General features: G+C 41.5%; 1 protein-coding gene across 9 annotated transcripts in view; it reads right to left on the bottom strand.

Moving 5' to 3' along the window:
• utrn (utrophin) overlaps positions 1 to 15,709 on the bottom strand; it is a 162,729-nt gene that overhangs the window by 34,447 nt on the left and 112,573 nt on the right. For all 9 annotated transcript variants that reach the window (XM_068577613.1, XM_068577619.1, XM_068577612.1 and 6 more), the window contains 6 exons: positions 15,245 to 15,391; positions 12,564 to 12,642; positions 11,250 to 11,310; positions 5,644 to 5,705; positions 4,816 to 4,890; positions 253 to 454 (listed from right to left, as the gene is read on the bottom strand). In XM_068577613.1, the coding sequence (XP_068433714.1) occupies positions 253 to 454; positions 4,816 to 4,890; positions 5,644 to 5,705; positions 11,250 to 11,310; positions 12,564 to 12,642; positions 15,245 to 15,391 (626 nt within the window). The remainder of the gene's footprint in view (positions 1 to 252; positions 455 to 4,815; positions 4,891 to 5,643; positions 5,706 to 11,249; positions 11,311 to 12,563; positions 12,643 to 15,244; positions 15,392 to 15,709) is intronic.

A 15,709-nucleotide genomic window follows, 5' to 3' on the forward strand; every position in this document is an offset into this window, starting at 1 on the left:
TGAAACACAGCGTATCTGTTCTGCCACTTTCATCTGATTTAGGACATTTTACACGCTGTATTTCGTAGCGCACGTCTAAAAGCATGTACAAATTTGATATTATAGCAACCCTGATAGCAATGATTAGTTATATTTTCAAAAGGCAAGGAGGCAGGTGGCGGAAGGCTTTGTCATAATCTGTGACAAATTCAGAAAAGAAAGAGGCCGGCGCATAATCCTCCATCCTAAATGTGACACAGATGGCATACGTACGTGTCGTAAACATTGAGCAGCCAGTTGAGACACATGTCGACGCAGAGCGGCACGTTGACCAGGTCTTTGTGCTCCTGCTCCAGGCCGTCGTAGATGGATGTCAGGCAGTTGATGACGTCTGGGACAGACAGCAGCTGATTGTTGTTGGTGAGCTTGTGCTGCTCGAAGGTGTTCTGGGCCACGCTGAGGTCCAACAGGTCCACTGTAGATGAGGAGAGACGGAGGGGAAGAGTAGGAGAGAAACAAAGAGGAGACAGAACAAGGAGGAGGGGGAGGAAAGTGAAAGTGAAGAAGAGAGGAGACAGGAGAAAGGTTAGAACAAGAAGGAAGATAAAAAAGTTTTTTTGTAATAGAGATGACGGGACCAAAGGTAGTTAGAACCATTAGTAACCTTTCAGACTTGTTCAATGGGCTTTCAGTAGCAATCTTTCTAAAAATGTCAAATCTGAACAGGATCGAGGAGCTGAAAATGGCATATACTATTTATAGAGGCACTTAGAAAAATGCAGACTTGACGGATATTTTGTCCAAAATAGTTCAAAACAACTATTTGTGAGAACCTGCAGGGAGTACTGACACAGAGCAGGCAGATCATTGTGGTGAAACATTAATATCAGAGAGAAATCCCAACAGACAAAGACAAACCAAGAAAAAATGTCAGACCTCAAGTCTAGTTTTCTTGTAATTGAATTTGTTGGCTACATCTTCAGAGACAAAGAAAAAATGGAATCTGTTAATATCAATATCTCAATTAAACTTTCATCGTCTATAATACAGCTATCGCTTATGTATCTTGACAGTAGAAGGAGAGAATATTTAAGAAAACAGGCTGATCAAATCCTTTGGAACAAAACCATAAAGAAGACAGCTGCATAAACACAAACGGACAAAACAAATGATATAAAAATGGATAAAGCACAATACAATCTCCGAAGCTGGTCCCTCACACACATAAACTGATATTGTGCCAACTGAAAACGTGGGATTTATAGTGTTTGAACACCAATACTCTATCTTAACATGTCATTGTTCTTTTCTTTGAACAAGCAAAAGGTCTACATCTTGATTCTGTTCTGGGCTTGTCGTGTGTTCCCACAAGAAAAAAGACAACATGCATACTGTAGACAGTCCAGACTGCTGGCGTGCTACTTTCCCACAATGCATATTTTCTCTGATACTGTAATGCTGATCATTAACTCACAGTATGGAGTACATGCTGAATATAATTTAGATGGATTTGGGACACCACTCGTATGCTCTATTCCAGAGCTAATCCTACTGACACTTCTTGGAGTCATGAGTTGAAATTAGTTTCAGAAATAGATTACCACTTTGGTAAATGTGCTTATTCCCTTTTACCCGAATGTTAAACCATTCATTTAAGAGTATTGTGAATCGTTAATATTCTGTTGACTCAAATTGGTGGAATTAGTACCTAGTATGCATTTGGGACCCGGTGTTTTTAAACAAATTAGATTACAGTTTAATTAAGGGCAAGTTCAGGTTGAGAAGGGATTCTTAGTGCTTTGCTTAATGTGCACAGGAAAGGTGGAACTGTTAACCCCATCTCTGTTCAAAGCACGGAGACAGTGGTGAAACAAACAAACATAGGAGCAAATTCATAGAAAGGATTGCGTGGCTTTTGCAGCTGCTAACCATGCACAATTAAGACAAAAATAAACCATATAATTCTCAAAGCAAGGGGGTGAAATGCATCACTAACTGTGCTGCCAAGCCAATTGCATCTTGGTGCTTCTGTGCTCTTTACTTTTGGTAATACGAATACATTAGGCACAAAATTGTCCCCTTTAAAGCCAATTTGAAAGTTGACTATTGTGTCATGAAAAATACATGAATAAAGCTGTCCTTCATGCCATTTTTGAAAACACACGATGAAAGAAGGGACTGAAAAATAAGGTTATTAAAAAAATGAATAAACCACTTTCTTTTTCTTACCTCTCCCTCCCAAATCCGGTGCTTAATTATTTTTCCCTTTCTTGCTCAGGATGACTCTCCCACCTCACAATCACTGCCCTAGCCCCAAGCACATTTATACTTTGTCATATAGATATTTGCAATCAAATGCAAAAGAAGGGCAAAAAACTTTATGGGGGTGTTTGCCCTGCAATATTAACGCCGTGAAGTACATTGGACAATGAGATGGGACAGGTATTGGTTGCGAATGATGCACATTTCCTGGTGCTGTCAGCGGCCGTATTCTATTCTCTGTGTATTCACCTCAGTGTGTTGTGTGCTTCAAGTGTTTAACTAGCATGACCAAAATAATAGGGCAGAATATGAATGTGGCAAAATGATACGCATCAGTTCAGGGGTTAAGATTCAATATATTCCTATATATAACTGTAGGCAAGCAGATATATTTAAAAACCAATTAGGAAAACTCTCACAAACATTCACACCATATGTATGATATTGGAATAAAGAAAGTTAACTTCTTTATGCAATCAGAACAGTGGGATCTGCATTTGCATGTATCACAGCCGCTGTCATAATCAACATCATAGCACTACTTTCTGACCAATGTGAGCAAAAATAATTAATATTTGCCTCTATCAATTAAGTGCTTGCAGGATTTTTTAGTTGTACCAATTTAGTCAATTAAGTTAAAGTTAAGTTAAACATATACTGTATATATTTGATTATATTTACTATTGTTTAACACTACATATAACATTTGTATGTTTTTGCGGCTTTGGCTATATTACATGATGTATTCCATATATTTAATATGTTGTCACTTTATGTTATTTATATTCAATACAGTGTCTTTCAGAATCAATACAGTATCCCAAAAACATGATATTGTAATACTCAAGAGTATCGATATTTCCTCACACCCTTACAAAATAACGGTTAATAAATTGTGGATATATCGTAGAGCATTATTAAATAAAATGTATACTTCAAGCTACTGATCACGGTGCCCTGCTTCCAACAAATACTAAAATACAGGGGGTTGAGAAACGTTTTACAGATATACTAGAGCGAAACATTAGGCATTGTTTTTCATGAGCCGTGAACCCTCTATTGCTCCGTATGAATCTCTTCCTCTGACTCTTTTCTACAAACCATTTAAACTCTCTCTCCTAGAGCCCGCATGCCGCTCACCTTCACTCCTCACTTCAGTCTGCTCACTTGCCCTGTTGCGTGATCCTTGCAAAGCCCTCTTTGGCTCCTAGCCTTACGTTACCCTCCTGGTCCCCAAAAAGCACTCATTAGTGTGGTGTGTCCGCGTGGAGCTTTTACAGCAGTGCAGCCAATGCTGTCAGAAAGCAGAACTTTGCTTCCGTCTAGCTTTTTCATTTTACACGCAGATATGAAACCTTGAGATATGAGAGGCCGTGGCAAGTGAGCGGGATGCCACGCAAGCTCATTTGTGCTGTACCAGCCTCCTGGCACAGACTTAACCCAATTAGACGTTTGATAGGATCCCTGTCGTGTATGTGTGTGCGTGTGTTGATGGTGTTACAAACATTCATAGAAGCACACAAAGGTCTCCAAGCAAAGATTCCACATGAATCCAGGCTAATAACTAATAACTACTGATCCTTCTGCTGTGTGGCACGTCTGGCATGTGTGTGCACGTGTGTGTGTGTGTGTGTGTGTGTGTGTGTGTGTGTGTGTACGTGCGCACGCTGTGACTGTTCTAATCTAATGGATGAAATTGAATTGCAGTGCCCCAAGTCGAAATCACTCAGGCTAAAGCATTCCCATCAGAAACACACGCATGCGATCAGAGAGCCAATATGAGAGAGCAAACTAAAACGTTTGAATCACTCAAACTCATTAACAGCCAACAAACACAAAGACACTTTGATACCCACAATTATTCAGGTGCGTGCACATGCCTACGTTGCGCACACACACAACGATATGGGTCCTGCTATATTTTATCGGTTTGTTGCAACATGCGTTCAGAACAAACTTCCTCCAAGCAGCAGGATGTAAATGTGCAGCGTGGGCTCTCAGCGTGTGTTCCATCATATTGTCAACAGCTGGATAATAGTTCACATGTGACAACATTATTACACTGTGCTGAGCACAAGTATCTGCTGTCGTGCTGGTTGAGTCTGCATGCACCTGCAGTGTGTGCGAATATGTGTGTGCGTGTGTGTGTGCGCGTGTGTGTGTGCGCATGGGTTTGATAGCCACCTGAGACTGTAGGTAATAGCTGCCTTTATCAAAGCTTTCATTATAAACAAGAAGACAGCAGCTCTTGTGTTGAGAAAGTTTTTTTTTTGGGGGGGGGAAGCAAAACCGAAATAAATCCCACCTGTGAACACCAAATGAGGCTATACTCAACAGGTTTAATGCGTTTACCAGCTGTGACTGTGCATGGTCAGAACCATGCCCGTACACACACTGATACAGAGTGTGTAATTTTAAAGCCAAAATATTCCTTGGCTCCTGCGCTGTTCTGGCACAGCATCTGGCGGAGCTTCAAATCATCACTGCAGCCCCTCGTTGCACTCAGACTTCAAAAGAAACAAATCACGACTGCAGGTACGACGGTGTGTTCGAGTGTATGTGCGCCTTACTTACAGCACAGTGCTTTCTGTAGTCTGCGGATCTTCATGGCTGTTCGGTATGCTGAGAATCTCACATTGTTCAAGTCCGCTACAGACGGGGAAAGAAACAGAGAGATGAAAGGTGCACAGACAAAAAGGAAACAGAAGACGAAAATCAGAACACAAAGTGAAACAGAAATCTGCCCACTGAGCAACATAAGCAGGCCTTCTTTCTTCAATGATAGGCGACTTTTTGTTAGTTATTGTCTACGGAGATGACCGGGAAGGAGGGGAGGGTTGGCTAATGTGGACTGTGTAATTAGGTTAGTGAGTTCGGTCTCAGAGGGGCCCGATGCTATTTGTTGAGCTACTGGCCTACAGCAAACGCTCCCAAAGTTTCACAGCGTATTACTTATCCGGCTGCTCATTAAAGCGCGGTCATACTAGCCACCCCACTGGGGCCGACACGCGCATATGGATATTAACAAGGAGCAGGAAAAAGAGCGAAAAGATCAAGGTGCAGTTTTCATCAAGTTAAAGCCGAAGAGTAAACTAAACAGGATTGTGGGTCCACAAGAAAACACCTTGACAACTTTTCATTGGAACTTTTAACCGAAGAAATACTTTAAAACACTTAACAGTGAATTTGGTGGATTATGCAGAGTGACAGGAATATGGTTTCTGGACAGATATTTCAGTTAAATCTTTTTTAATATCACTTTTTAATATTTGGAGCATACAAAACATTAATGTTTTGGTGGTTTAGGATATTTTTTGTAATACGATAAACTGCCTCTTTAATTAGATGTTCGGGATTATTCGAGGTACTGGAGATACAAAGTGATTGAGTGTGTTTTTTTACCTAGTGATTGGTAGAGCTCCGTCATCTTTGGATGGTCCCAACAGGTTGTCTGTGTCTGGTGACTGAAAAACAACAATAGTGGAGGACCATGAGATTGAAAAATGCAACAAAAAAAAAGGCTTTTCAAAAACTACATCTGCTAGTACTTCAAACACACAAAAAATAGTGAAAATAGACACAACAAAGTGTCTAAATGAAATTGCACACAAGATCATTATCATCATCACTTGACGTGTGCAAACATTGTCGATGGCGTCATTTCCAACTCTTCTGTTATCGAGCGCAAATTGGGGACAGCGGCTACAGATTCTTTCACAAATCATAAACCCACAAAAAAGCCGTCTGCATGAAACAGCATGACAACACACGCACACACACCGTGAATTCCTCTCATCATCAACACAGCATCTTTCTTTTCAAACACCATGGGACATAAATACAAGGGGACCTAGTCTCAACTCCCTGTTTACATTTCTGCGTCAGACAGATGTCTCACAAATACACGCGTGCACACACACACACACAAAACAACAAACCAAATCTACTGAAAAACCACTGCTATGAAAATAAATAAAAGAAGGCTGTGCGACAACTGATCAAACATGGTTGGCTTCACTCGCAGGACAGCAAAGAATCTGACTTTCCTGAAGCTGCGGCTGCCAATCTGTGCATGCATTTGAGCTCTGCCGGTCGGGCTGTGGCTGTGTGTGTGTGCGCGTGTCTTTTATCTGGCTGTCAGAGGACGCACTCAGATCTGTGTGGAATGTTTGAGAAAATTTCTGGAAGATGTTTTTTTGAAACAAAAGTCTGTTTTTGAATGCAGAGGCTCCCTTGTGGTTTCAGCAATGGCTCGCTCTGCGCTGACAGGCAGCAGGAAGTGGAGTGCTGACAGTGAACTGAGGCGGCGGAGTGGACGACCTGCACAGACCTGCATCACTATTCAATGGCCGTACAGACTGATGAACCCTTTCACAGGCATCGTGTAGGCATGGCTCTTCCGGTGCTGATGACAGACACACATGAAGGAGGCTGGATTTCTCGGCCGTAATTGGCTAACAACTAAGGTGTAGAAGTGGTACATTGGGGACACTATAGAAACACAATCAATTCAAGACACACACAAAAAAATCTGTATCAAATTTATGTTAACACACATGCACATATATTTCCATCGACAAAAAGATGAGAAAGCCTGTGCTTATATCCACAACTCATGAATGCCATAATGAGGACACCCGGTTCAACTGTACTCAACGCCTTCCCTTCAATGTATTCCCTTTGTAACGCCTAAGCAATCCTTTTGTTGTCCTGTCGGAAGAAAAAATATCAAACGGTTGACACATTTACTGCAAAGTTGCTGCAGGTTTGATACACAGCAGGAAACATTCAGGGGCGAGAGGAGAGGCAACAGAGAATATTAAAGAGCTTGAGCAGAAAAACACAGATTCACTAGCAGACAATTTTAAAGCTGCTTGTAAATTACAGAAGTACAACCTCAGTGAACCGCAACCCATTGTGAGGTCTTTCAAATCAGAAGTTGTTCACACCAGTAATTTGGTTTGAATTAACACCGATAGTTTTTTTACAAAACAAGCAAGACCGGTGTACTTTTATAGTCTGATGATAGCTTTCATACCAGCCCAAACTAGGTGGACTATTATTTGATTGGACAAGCAACAGAAAATAAATCAACAGCTGTTTTCTCTGTTTTATATGATTGCAAATAACATTAGTGTTTTGGACTGCTGATCAAACAAAACTTATTTTACAGCTTTTGTGAGCTTCTGTGGTCTTTGGCTACAGCATGTAGCCAAAGACCACAGAAGCTCACAGTTAGCCGGCCAGTAGGGCGCCGTTAGAGTGATTATAACATCTACAAGATGTTGTTGTGAGATTTCTCTCTCACAAACGAACAAAGTAGGTAGATGAACATCCGACATAAGTGCACAGTCTGACCCTCTCTCAGGCTAATGGATCACCATAACAAATAAGCTTTTCACAAATAATTGCTATTTGCTTTGACGTTTTCGGTGGAGCGTCGCCATTTATCGCTGCTACAGAATCAAACTAAAGTGGTTTTGATAATTACTTGCTTCTCTGCTACCTCATAATTAGACAAATTAGCAATTTTCCCATAACTATTAACTGTGCTTGTCTTTCTTACAAAAGGACAATAAAAGACCACAAACTGTCAATGCCCCACGGTCCAAGAGGTGGATGTATTCCATCGAAACGTCGTCTACAAACCTTTCTGCACAACACTTCCGCTGTGTGTCTACTGAGAGTTTGTCATTGTATCAAGCCAATAATAATCATAAGTGTGCAGATAAATGACTACTTGTTTATCTGGATATCCAAAGAGACAGAATTAGTGAAACATTCGAGTAAGCAGGAGAAAGATTTCGGGAACATTTTTTGGTGACAGCAACCTGCCAGACTTTTCCCGAAGTGTCTGTGACAGGTGAGAAGAGCCTGCATTCACCACCTGACATCTCCTGTCTTTCAAATCTCCTCCTCTGCCTCCTTTGCTAACATAAAATAAACCCACCCTCCCAACGTTATTAGCATTCTGCTGTTGACATACAGTTCAAACTGCTTTAAATATTCTTTCCACAAAATGTTGCCTAAGAGATGCATTAAGTCCACAAGGCTGTCTATGTTTTTCTGTCCAAACAATCCCACTTAAGGTTTCCTTAACAAAAACACAAAGAGACTTTCTCAAATCTTTGCAGCGATGCAGTCTTTCTATATTTCCCCTAAATAAGCCTAAGAGGCGTGTGAGCCCTCCCCTGAAGTGCCAGAATGGGTGAAATGGGACAGCATGTGAGGTTGCCAGCATGAGATGGCAGCCACAGAACTTGTTCAAAGCCATTTGATTTTCCCCTAATATGTCCCCCAAACTCAACGCTACAGGAGGTGGACAAGGCGCGGTTTTAATCAGGAGCCCTTTGTCCGCCCAAAGAAAAGAGGCAGAGAATGAGAGGAGATGGAAGCGGAAACGAGGATTGGTTTGGGGTAATGAAAGTGTCAAAGACTGATGCGGGTGTCCCAGGGATGTCACGGCACTGAAAGCGACCTGTGATTAGTCTGGAGATGGATTTAGAGTTCAGTTTCCAAGCTGTAAATGTAGTGGATTTGCATGAGTGTGCAGCAGCCTGCATGTATATTTATGGATGAGGGAGGCTCAGTGAGGGCCGTGTACAGCACAGTCGACTATCTTCATTTTCATATGAAAGAAAAGCCACACATTGAGGGAAAAACGGAAAAGGGATTGATTCTTTTCTTCCTGTTTCTGAAAAGCAATTTAATGTGAAAAAGGACAGGCAGAAGAAAAAAACGGGTCCAACCAACTTAGAGGCGTCAACAAAACAAATGGTGTGTGTTCACTATGTCCTGTGCGAGTTTAAGTTAGTTTCCGGTTGCACTTCATACCGTATGCATAGTGTGTGAAAGCATTTACTTGCCAGTAAGAAGAAGGGACTCTCCTCCATGTGTGTGTATCGGTTGATGCGAATACCCTTGTGCACACGTGTTTTGTTTGTGCGAGTGCGCGGATGCAGGTTCATTGGATGGGCACATCTGTGATTACAGGCTGTTGTTGTTGAAGTTATACGCCCGTCCTCAGAGTCGTTGACTGTCTCTGGCTTTCATCTGATCCCTTTCTAGTGCCAAGCTACAACCTAAACACGGCGCAGGTGTCCCTAGCCCTCTCTCTCGGTCTAAATCCCTGGGTTTTTGTCTTCATCGTCTGCCTGAAAACATTTGATCTTGACCGACCTCCTTCAACATTTGCTCAGATTTTTCAATGGGATTATTTTAATTAGCTGTCTGTGTCATTTGGGATACCAGCTTTCCAGAAACTTAAAAGCACCACTGAGCTCGAGCCTTTAAAAACAGTCCCAAATATACACCACCTGATAGTGATATAATGTTATTGATCTAAAATCGAAAGTCTCTACAAGTTTAAGTTTTGACCGTACTAAACATAAATTGATAGACTTTGGAAAGAGTTGCTTTAAATCTCTTTGGAGACATTTAACCCGTCACAAAACCAGTCGAGATCTGTTCATCTTTGTAGCTTTTATGGGGGTTTGTTCTATGAGAAATGGCACAAAGGGGATTTTTTTTTTTTATGGTTAGTTGACTACTTAACTGATAGGGTGACATTTTAACTCCGGGCAAAAGGAGATTTAAGGGGAGACCTAAAAATTACAGTTTTATCATCCTAAATCCCAAAGTTTAACAGTAAAAGTGTCCCAACAGAAACCAGAGAGAAAAACAAGGTCTGCATAACTAAAAAATAAGGGTAAATTTAAGTTTGGTCAGTCAGCAGTTTACTGACAGTTACATGACTTCTGGATAATGAGGTCCTTCAAACTCTGAGAACCGTCATTTGCCGATCTGCCTTGTTTGCCACAGACACAGATATTCTCTCTACCTGGTTTAATAGAAACCTGCTGTTTTGGCTTGCAAGACGTCAAGCAAAAGTTGTTATAGTCACGATTACAACAGTGTGGAAGACTGCCCAGGGACTTAGCCTGCTATTCATCAATTCAAAAGGAAGTGCAAATGTTGGACTGAATGAGAAATGTGCTTGTGAAACATGCAGGATGGAATTTTAATATTCACACATTCACATATTCACACATACGCGCACACACGCAGACAGAGGACCTAATGGACCGAACGAAGCTTCTAATTGTGAGTAATATATATAATGTAGATGCCTCGAATGCACATGGAACAATGGCTACCTGACCACTCGTGGGTGATGTATGTGAGAGATTACTAGAGGTCAGAACTTTAATGTGAAAAAGTTGAAAAGCATTAGATAGAAAAGACAATGAGCTATTTCAGTCAACTATGAACATTGAAATGCAAAATAAAAATCCACTCTATCTGCATCATACTACCCACTTTCGGTCTACCGAGAGGAGGATAAAGCAGTGTGAAATCTACATACCAATCCATTTACCTTTTAAAGATCCCAGTGAAAGTCAAAGATCATATGAATATTCAGTACAATTCGGCTTGTTTTGTTCGAATTCACCAGCATTTTTACAAACTTTTTAGGTCTATGGTAGGTGGAATCTCAATTATAGGACAGCAGTTCCCAACCCAGGGATCAAGACTAACAGCACTCACAAATTAATCGAAAGATGTTCTGTTTTTCCCTGAACCTTTGCTTTTATTTAAAGAATACGTTTTGGTTTGACCTCTAAAAATTCTAAAACAAATCTGAGACAAGAAAATCACTCTTCAATTTAAGTGCTCACAACTGAAAGACATTCACCCAGTGAAGACAAATAGACAATGCCTTGGTTGAAAAGGTCACACACAAAACGTCTGAAACCATTACTAAAGATGAAAGGTATAAATACTGCATTTTTACGGACAATACCCCAACTGCTCTGCCTTGAAATACAAATCATTAAAGAATAATCAATGTCTCACACACACACACACACACACACACACACACACACACACACACAGACACACACACACACACACACACACACACACACACACACACACACACACACACACACACACACACGTACACACACACACGGCTGGCTATCGAAGCCATTTTCGACACTTACTTGATGTAATATGGAACTTTATTCTGAGATACTGCACGTTGCCAGGGGAGCTGGACAGAAGCTGCAGGCAGAGAGAGAAAGACAAAGAAAAAGAAAAGATGGAAAGAAAGACAAAAGGTCAGGCAGTCAGAATGGAAACGCCATCTTAATAAACATTGCACAGTTTCACTAATGCAGTACAGTAATCCATTTAGTATTTGGGGTTTGACTTGAATATGATTCTCATATCTAACACTTCCATTATAATAATCATAAGGGGACAATAGGGCTTGAAAGGACAAATAAATTAAACAACAGAGAAAAATACTGTTGAGAAAAAGGTGCTGCGTGTCCAGGTAAACGTAATGGAAAGGAAACAATAAATAGTGATAAACAAAGGACATGTTAAACATGACTTGTGATTGTTGAAATGAGCTCAATATAAGACTTGAGAGGCTCTTAAGGGAAATACGGAGCAGAAATGTTGCTTGATTTATCGCTCTCCCACTTTCCCTCCTCCTTGACACAGCTCTACGCTGAGATAGAGAGAAGAAAACAGTAAAAGAAAGAGATTAAGCGAGATTGGGAGATGTACGAGATGGAAAAGCAAGATAATGACGCAGTACTTTATTGATCCCCGAGGGAATATTAAGCTACTAGTGTAATGAGAGCGAATGTGTGATTGAGTAGATAGTGTCATAGTGCCAGGAAGATGAAAGAAGAGACGGAGTGCTGTGTTGTCTGTTGCCGATGCTCAGCTCTCAGCAGGGCTTACTTGGTGAATTCATGTCTATTGGTGACATGGCACGGCGGGCCAAGCTTACCACCTGCCTCTGAATCACACTCCGTCCATTTCATCTTTGTGTCTGACAGCCAGCAGAGCAAATCAGGTGGAGCAGAAAGAACACTAATGGCCACATGATTATAGAAAATGACATTAGAAAGAGGGAGAGAGTCTGGCTGCTTTGTTTAATGTTCACACTTGTGCATTTATCTTTTCTCTCTATAGCTCTGTCTCTAACTCTCTCTCTGTTACTCTCTCTACCTCTCTACTAATGACCACTCTAAATAGCGGGAACGCTAAAGGGAGACAGTGGAGAGCTGTAATTAAGCCTTGCATTATTCAAGAGTGAAGTGCCTCGGCTGCAAACTGTGTGCGTCTGTATGCGTGCGCTCGCACCCACACATCCACCGAGCATGCATGACTGTGAAGCATATGGCCGAAGATTAGAAGATGGGACATGGGAAAATTAGGGGGGATGTGAAACAGCGTAACTGAATGGAAACGAACCGAGTCCCCACATCTTTCTAATTCCCCCCTGGCTCTGTACTTACTGGAGAGGAAATGTTGAGAGGACGGGCCGAAGTCCCTATGGGCTTCCTGAAGCAGCTTCAGTCTGTCCTCCACCGCCACCTACGCAACGACCAGACAGACAGACAGACGGACAGACAGAAAGGAAAGAAGACAGTCAGTTGTGGGCCTGAAAGTTGTACTTCGATAAATAGAGCTTTACAGTGGCTGGAGTTGTCCTCATGGTCGGGGTGAATTTAATTTCTGTGCAATTAAGCCAAAAGTAGAGTTGCTCAAGAAATTTTCTTTTTTCTTTTAGAGGTTTAAACAAACTGTATCATATATTGAGTCTATAATTAAAATATGCTGTTATGTACCTGTGTAGCAGTTTAGCAACGTGTATAGCGCTGTTTAGAAATGATATAGCACAGTTTAAATCGCTTTCATGAACTGAACCGAGAAGAATTTGCTCCAAAAACCCGTTCCCATTGTTTCTATCCTCGATACCTTAGGGAGCTAAAATAGAGTGCGTTTACATGCACACTGGTATCCTGGTGCTTTAGAAAAGTGATTTAGCAGAGCATTAGGAAGTTAAAGAAATTCCCTTGAGGCGTTACTGAGATATCGCTTTCACAAGAACACGACCGTTTTGTCCCAAAAACATAACAGCTCAGGCCACAGATGACGCTGGTGGGTCCCGGAGATACTCTGTCGTGATCAAGTAATGGGTTTGTAAAAGTCCTGCCTTCAACAGGATACATCTTCATAAGCAGATATCTGCCAAATGCACAAGTTAGGATGATATTCTAACAAATACTTATTGTGATATTCTGTATTCTAAAACAAGCTCAGGAACTTCAATGATATCAGAATCATGGGATTTCTCATGTTGGATGTAAAATATCATAATATCATGAAAATGGTCACGACCAGGGCAAGAATCCAAAACGTCCTGTACAAAAATACCATTTCTGTATCCTCACATACTCAATATAACTTTCATTATTACAAAACTCTATTTCAAAAACTATAAATATGCAAGTTCAACTTTTCTAGCATGCACACACTCACTCCTGTACCCTTGTGAAAACTGTGTATTGACCTCTCAGGCAGTGCACCTGTGCCCTCTGTGGTAGTGCTGTTGCTTTGCTCCATGAGGCCGACTAGCAAGACAGTATTGGCAGTCTGTAATATTGAGACTCTCACACACACACACACGCACACACACCTCAGGTGGTATGGCAGCCAGATTACAGCTGTCCACACAGGGATCTTGGAAATGGGCAAAGAAAGGCCAACAGCTCAGTTTCTTTCTGGCCACTAATGGCTATTATGGCAACTGTCCCACAGAGAGGAAGATGGGAGCTGTCTGCATATGAAAACCAAATCCTCAAAGTGCACAGCCAGAACTGGCTTGTTAGTGAAGCTGTCGCCTTCCTGCCGACTGAAATAAATAAAGTGAACGGACAACACAGAGAAGTGTGCAGACCACTGAAACTTTGCCTCAGTATTTGAGTTATGTTCACTCTGCAGGCAGAAAGACTATTAGTGGGAGTCTGTCCAGTACAGGGGAAATATCACAAGGCCACAAATTAGCCCAGCTACCCAGTGTAGCGATTTAAAAAGGGATAACTTAAGGTTTCCATTCAAGGTTTCATTTTTCCTCAACTCATTTATCTTCAGCAACAATGCCGCATAAATGCATAAGAGAAAAAACTTCAAATGAAGTCTGTAAAACTTTCCATCACAGTGTCTTTGAAATCACGGTCCATCATTGGCTGCTTGCTGTCCTTTGAATTGATGCCATCTCAGCTGGGCGGTGTGACCTGCATTCAGTTCTACCGCCACTGAGCGCCACAGGCATCACCGGCCAGCTGAGCTTGGTCAAGGATCTCAAAGGCGCAACGAGTCAGTCAATACGAAGAAATATACTTTCAACACCACCGCTCTCTGCAACTGTAGGATGGATATAGAAACGATGAAACGACTTCTCACTGAAAGAAAAACAGAGATAATGTGTAAATTAGGCCTGATGATGACACAGCGTAAACAAACGGAAAGAGAGGCACAATGGCCTTTGCTTGCTAAAGAGATCGTGTCTGAAAGATACGATCAAACTCAGGCACTCGCTGACTTGAATTGTAGACTCAACAGACTTAACAGAGAGGTTTCCACTCCCCAATTTCCCTCTGATGACTTGTAAACACACTCCACAATCTTTCCTCTAGGGCTGAGACATGCTGCACTCTGAGAAACACCTCAGCGAGTCCCCCAGCGGATCACACAAAGACACTCGGGTGCCAGGAGAGCCAACAATGTGACTGGTATTCCCTCTGTGAGAATAATGGCCATTGATGTGCAGAGACAAAGTGTTGCAGTGAGCACTGGGCTGCGTTTAATATGAACAGGTACACAGGTAGAGGGACAGCGCTCAGTCTCCTGTGTGTCTGGCTGAAACAAAGTGAAATTAGCATGCACACAGTGAGAAAAACAGAGAGAGAGAGAGACAACGACAGACAGAAGAGATACAAACTCACAGGCTGGCAGTAGGAGAATGAAGGAACGGGAAGAAAGACGATCAAGATGTATTGAAACCAGCATTCATGCAGGCAAGTGTGGACAAAATGCTGCAGAATGAAAAGTGGGAGGGAACCCACGAGAAAGGCAGAAAGAGAAATGTGTCTGCTTCAATATCTGTGTCGGCTTTTAGAAGGATTTCAAGCACCTGTAGTAGTTTCCATCTCATGTTGAGCTGGTCCAGTTGTCTGGAAGCAGTGGAGGACAGCTGGATGTCCAACGGCGTCAGCTCTGCAGAAAGCTCATTGACGATTCTCACATCCTGCCGTAACGGGGCGGTCTCCTCTCTGAAGGTCTGAACAGAAAGCTTTATGTTGTTACAAGGTGATTTTTTTTTAAATTGTAACTGTATTATTATTATAAACGTAGGCTATTGTATTACTCTAATGATGATCCTTGTGCTTTCTCAAACAATAATGGAGTTTCTGAAGCACAGAACATTGGTTATCTTCTGTTTCGTCCTAATTGCTGTTTAACGTTTGCTTGTTCACTGTGTTGAACTCATGACGTTGAATTGAAGATAAATCAAGTTATAAATGATGTTTTGTTTCTGCTATAATAACCATTTTTAATCTCTACTATAATACTAATATACACGTAATGCATAGGTACT

Source organism: Clinocottus analis, unplaced genomic scaffold (genome assembly GCF_023055335.1).
Source record: "Clinocottus analis isolate CAN_PGR_092001 unplaced genomic scaffold, fCliAna1.0.p SCAF_15, whole genome shotgun sequence".
NCBI classification, from domain to species: Eukaryota; Metazoa; Chordata; class Actinopteri; order Perciformes; family Cottidae; genus Clinocottus; species Clinocottus analis.